Source organism: Lolium perenne, chromosome 4 (assembly GCF_019359855.2).
Source record: "Lolium perenne isolate Kyuss_39 chromosome 4, Kyuss_2.0, whole genome shotgun sequence".
NCBI lineage: Eukaryota > Viridiplantae > Streptophyta > Magnoliopsida > Poales > Poaceae > Lolium > Lolium perenne.
The window spans coordinates 323701327-323707052 of record NC_067247.2 but is presented as its reverse complement, the minus strand read 5'-3'; the positions used below and the strand labels follow the sequence as shown (position 1 = coordinate 323707052).

The 5726-nt window shown below is 46.9% G+C and overlaps 1 protein-coding gene across 2 annotated transcripts; it reads left to right on the top strand.

Moving 5' to 3' along the window:
- Positions 1-838: 838 nt before the first annotated feature.
- LOC127296248 (protein Barley B recombinant) lies at positions 839-2641 on the top strand. 2 transcript variants are annotated; one of them, XM_051326284.1, is made up of 2 exons: positions 839-1097; positions 1242-2641. In XM_051326284.1, the coding sequence occupies exon 2, from the start codon at positions 1362-1364 to the stop codon at positions 2376-2378; it is 1017 nt and encodes a 338-aa protein (XP_051182244.1). In that variant the 5' UTR covers positions 839-1097; positions 1242-1361; the 3' UTR covers positions 2379-2641. The 2 variants fall into 2 exon arrangements, with proteins under 2 accessions (XP_051182244.1, XP_051182243.1); XM_051326283.1 differs by having other exon boundaries at positions 1235-2641.
- Positions 2642-5726: the final 3085 nt, after the last annotated feature.

Sequence of the window (5726 nt, the reverse complement as noted above, 5' to 3'; positions counted from 1 at the left end):
TTTGCTCACGATTGTTTGCCATGTGGCCATCAACTCCAGAAGCGTCATATATCGGCCTCCTCCCTATGTATCTTCTGCGAAAGTTTATATCGAGATGATCCTAAACAACTTATACAAGACAGTTCCTACCTAGGTGTGAGTCCTCTTCTTCCAGGGCCAAATGGACTCTTCCGCGAGAAGGTACTGTTCTTATCAATGTTGATGCAGCCATCTTCGCGACGTCAGGCGGATGGGAGCTGGCATTGTCACTCGTGACCTTGATGGATCGCTCCTGGCTGCTTGCGGCGAGCGATACGATGAGGTCGTCGTTCCCGAGACTGCGGAAGCCATCGCCGTTCGCCGCGCGGTTTCCTTTGCTCTGGAGGAGAATTTCTCCAAGATCATCATCGCTTCGGATTGCCTCTCGGTGATCCAACGCATTCGCTCTGGGGAGGTTGATCGCTCCTTGTGCGGGCCGGGGATTGAGGATATCAAGCTGATGTCCAGAGACTTTGTTTCTTGTGAGTTCTGCCATGTCTACCGTCCAGTAAACGTCGCTGCCCACTTACTAGCCAAGGCGTGTGAGTCCTTAGAGAGTCGTGTGTGACGTTCTGGTGCTCCCGCGTGTATAAGGGATGCAATTTGTAATGACATTATGATGATTTGATCAATAAAGTGCATGGTTATAAAAAAAAATGTAAACGGAGGGAGTATAATTTTAACGATTTTATTCGAGATATGATCAAAACACACATTGTTTGCCTCTAGTGCACACAGCCGTTTGTACTCCGCAGTTCCTCAATATTTACCGGATCGTAAATTTCAACCTTATAAGAATTTCTCTTCACCGTCCCGTACCTTTCTTTCGTCTTCCTCAATCCTCACCTGACCTAACCAACCCGACCCAAGGCGGCTCCATCTCCCCTGGACTGTACCACCGCGCTCCCTGCCCGTAGCCCAGCGTTACCGCCGACGCCCTCAATTCGCCCTCGCCCCCCGTCAAGCCCTCCGCCTCTCACGTGCGTCGCCGCCATCGCCGCACCAGTTCTTCCGCATCGAAGCATCGCCTCCCCTGCCGTCTCCACCCCGGCCGCAATCTTTGGTCGTTGGATTTCGAGGTATGATGTTGTTTCATGCAGTGATTTGTTAAATCCCTCCGACATTTCACAATTCCTGGGTTTGCCCGTGCGCGACCGGCGGGCACGCCATCTAGATCCGCCCCTGCTTACAGATCCTTGATATTTGTTCGAAATAGATTTCAGGGATTGTCGTTCGGAAGGGAATGTTAGGGGAGATAGGCTGACCGAAATCTGAAAGAAGAGCACATTTCTCGCTCCAATCTCGGTTCTTGGATTTCGACTCAGTCTGTTTGACCAGCCGAGATGGACGACGACGGCAGCTTAGGCATTCGGAATTGGGGCTTCTATGAGACCATGAAAGGCAACCTCGGCCTGCAGCTGATGTCATCTGTGACCGGCGACCATCGGGACACAAAGCCGCTGCTCCCGAATGGCACCTTCTTGCAGCACCATGGACACCACAACGTCCAGCACCACCCACAACATTCACATCACCCCCGTGGTTATGGTGGCTGCGAACCCTCTGGTGGCATGCCCACAGAGCAGCCGGCTATTCACATGGACTTTGTGCGCAATGAGGCCTGGGTGCACCCCTCGCAGCATCAGCATCAGCATCAACATCCCCGCGAGCAGAAGGTCCTTCATTCTGTCCCTGTTGGGCCTGCTGGTCATAATGGACATCCTGGACATGCTGTGCATCACCACCCTGCCAGTTTCGGGATGCTGCAAGATGCGCGTGGAATGCAAGATGGGCGTGGTGCGCACACTCTTCAGATGATGCAGCCACAAGAGCCTCCTCCCGAGGAGGAGCACGTAACCCCACCGTTGATTGAAGAGCATTCTGTGGCCGGAAACAAGCCGCCTGCAAAGAAGAGGCAGCAAGGTCGTCAGCCCAAGTCACCTAAGCCGAAGAAGCCTAGGAAGGTTGCTACACCACAAGAAGATGGGGCACCCAAGAGCCGTACACCCCGAAGTAGGGGTCCTATCAAGCCTTTGGGAATGGTGATTAATGGTATTGATTTTGACATTTCAAGGATAGCAACACCTGTGTGCTCATGCACTGGAACTCCCCAGCAGTGCTACCGTTGGGGTGCAGGTGGCTGGCAGTCTGCATGCTGCACAACTTCTATTTCAACCTATCCGCTGCCAATGAACACAAAGCGCCGTGGCGCACGTATTGCTGGAAGGAAGATGAGCCAAGGTGCATTCAAAAAGGTTCTTGAGAAGCTTGCTGGTGAAGGGTACAACCTTAATAACCCAATTGACCTGAAGACCTTCTGGGCCAAGCATGGCACAAACAAGTTTGTAACGATCAGGTAAAGGTCATGGCGTGTTTATCGCCTTGTAGGGTCCAAAGCTGCAGTGTGGTATGAGGTGTCGTCTGTATCTGCTCTTGCCAATCTGCAGAAGTTTTTAGAATTAGCCTGTAGCCAATGTTCAGTTTCTCGGATTTAATTTACTTGCCTACTTGTAGCTTCAGCTGTGGAGTGAAGTAGGATGTCTGTCTGTATCTGTCAATTTAGAAGTTGTAGTGTAACGGCAACAGTCTTTCTAATTTATTAGATGGCATTTAATGCTTCAAATGTCTGTTATGGTCTGGAAGTTCTTGGCTTTAATTAGAGGTTTTCTCCAGTGAAAGTTTAAATATAACCGCTCTCTCTCCTAGGACTAGGTGATGTAGTTTAATTTGTATTTGCCATATCTGTCAAATCTTTGCATTAAATACTCACATGCCTAGTGTTTATTTTTGACCTCTTGTTAACCTTGTGCTCCACTAGGATTTAAGCAAGTAAAACGCCTGATAGTTTCTCTTAATTCCATTCTGGTACTCTAATGTGCAGAATCCATTCTTTTCATTTGTGAGCCTTACCTCAATACCTTGGCCTTTGATATAGTATGTTTGTAGCAACCTTTTATAAAAAGTTTGTGCTGTCAAAATTTGAGTACTAAAACTTTTATTAAAAAATCACTAGCTTAGCAGGTTTCTGAAAGCATGAGAGTATATTTGCATTGAGGAAAAAAGGGCAGATTGTTCGGTTAAGCCATTCAACAGAAGTTAAAGTTGTTTGCCTACTATGTTAGTCTGTTTGGCGTGTTGTTATTTTTTTTTGGCAAACTGAGATATTAACTACCACTGGTAGCAATCATTTCTCATTATGTTGGCTTCGCTTTCTGAAGGCCCCTTTTTTCTGTCTATTTTTGGGTGTTCAGTTATCCTTAGATCATACGGTACAGAACAAACTTTTTAAGTTCTATTTTGGGTGTTTCAGTTATCTCAAGATCTTACGACAGTGCAGGAACGCTTTCAAGGTTCTATTTTTGGATGTTTCAGTTATCTTACTATCTACAGTGCACTGACTGCAGAAAACACTTACGTACTTCTATTTTCTGGATGTTGGAAAGTACCCATCTTTGAGATTTAACATCAAAATCTTGCTCCTCTGACTAGTTACATCCTACCAGTACAGTGCAGCACAACATCGGCCGACTGGCCTGAACTTTGATAAGCCATAGGTCTATTTGAAGAAGCTGCTCTATCAGAGGTGTCTATTCGAAGTAGCTTGGTCCCCAACGTATTCTAGTAAATTCAGTGACATATCACTCTATCGCTGTACATCGTTAGAGAGTGACACCATTTCGATAGAGATGAACCTAGTGCTGAGTGCTTCAATCTGCTAGCTTCGCCCCGTTGGTTTTGTTACTCATTTGTGGCTCTAAACTTGCATTTTCGGATATTATCTTAGGTTAGGTGTTAAGTGAGATCCCGCCCAAATCTCACATAGTGTTTTTTTTAGACCACGCCTAAAACCTACTCTCACGCTTGATCTTCACTCCCTCCTCTTAGGTTAGCGTGCTCCGCCTAAAACCTACTCTCACGCTTGATCTTCACTCCCTCCTCTCCTAGGACACTCGCTAAGCTGGAATTCCTCTCTCACTTATAATTCATTTTAGAAATGATTGGAGACACGATAATTGATTGTGCAATGGCCAGAAGTGTCTGGTCACTGCTTGATGGAGAACTGGTCCAATACACTTGATCAAGCCGAATCTGAGCGCAACTCTTCCTTCTAGCACAGCTCTCCAAATCTTATTTGTCTACTCCCAAGGGCTGCCCATTGTCAACGTGTCCCAAGAGATCCAACACGATTTTCTCTGTCCATATGCTTAATTCCCCACCAGAAATTATGCATGAGTGAGTCAGTTTTCTTAAATAATCCTCTAGCTAACTCGAAACAAAACATCGAAAAATTGGGGATTGCACCAGCTACTGATTTTATAAGAACCTCTTAAACTCCTAGTGAAAGAATTTGCTCAATCCATCCTTGGATGCATTTCCATAGCCGGCCACTCAAATATTTGAATGTGCCATTCCTACGTCCGTCGACATGCCCAAACATTTCTTAGATAAGATATCATCTTGCCCAATGACATCCGGGGAGCCCTTATAGATGCTATATCCACGAGAGAAACTATCTCTCTCACTTTGTAGCCCTAGACTAGAGCCTGTTTCTTTGTATAGCCATATTGCATCTCCTTGTTTTCTCTTTTATGGTTTGCTAAATGTACTCACGACTTTGTCCATGGCTATTAATTCGGCCAGACAATGAAGAGGAGTATGAAGACGATGGAGGTTACGATGACGACTTCGCGAACTAGGATGTTCTCCTAGTCAGCTGCATGTAGAGTTTACGTCATAACTTGGGACCGATGCCGCTGTTTTGTATCGGATGAAATGTTTGTTTGAACTCCACCCGATGTGGCGCTGTTGTAAGACTTGTCCATATGACCGTGTTGTAAGACTTTAAAATCAATACTGTAATGGATGTTGTAACTCTGATATCAGTTCGGCTATGTGTTCATGGCACACTGATCATGGGATCGTGAACTGAGTACATAAGGTATTTCGGACAGCTTGTCCAGGGCCACAGAGCTGGTATCAGAGCCGACCTTCGCGGTTACACGGGCGTGTGCGGGTCAGGGGTTCAGGCATGTGGCGCATGGTTGGTGTGCCTCGTCGTGGCACACGGCATGGCACATGTGCCGACACAGGACGCACAAGCGTGTGCCAAGAGGGGAAGTTCCTGGCCTGGGGTTGATCGACGAGGACGTCGATCTTTTAAGAGGGGATGAGTATGACATCCTGGCACAGAGATCAATGGGATTGGTAGGATACTCATATCAACAAGTTGCAACTTCTTTTTTGGAAGCTCAATCTTGAAAGAACTCCGAGGTTAAACATGCTTGGCCCGGAGCAATTTGAGGATGGGTGACCTTCCCGGGTGCGCACGAGTGAGGACAAAGTGCGCAGAAAAGACTAGTGTTAGTCTGTGGGGACAATCTAGAGATCCTAGAGAGCTGCTAGGGGTAACATGCCCGACCGGGGGATGGCCGGGGTGTTACATTTTGAATTGATGACTTATCAGCTTTGCAGTAAGTACGAAGAACATCATTGATATCATTTGCCCCACCAGAATTTGCTTTAACAAATTGGAAGTTGTCGTCCACAAAAAGAAGGTGATTGATCGGGGGGGGGGGGGGGATGCTTGGGGCTCCACGATGATGCCCGATAAGTTTTATGTCCCCTTTTCCTTAAAAGGCAAGAAAGGCCTTCACCCTCTAAAACAAACAAATACGGTGAGTTGGAATCTCCATGTTTAGGACCACTTG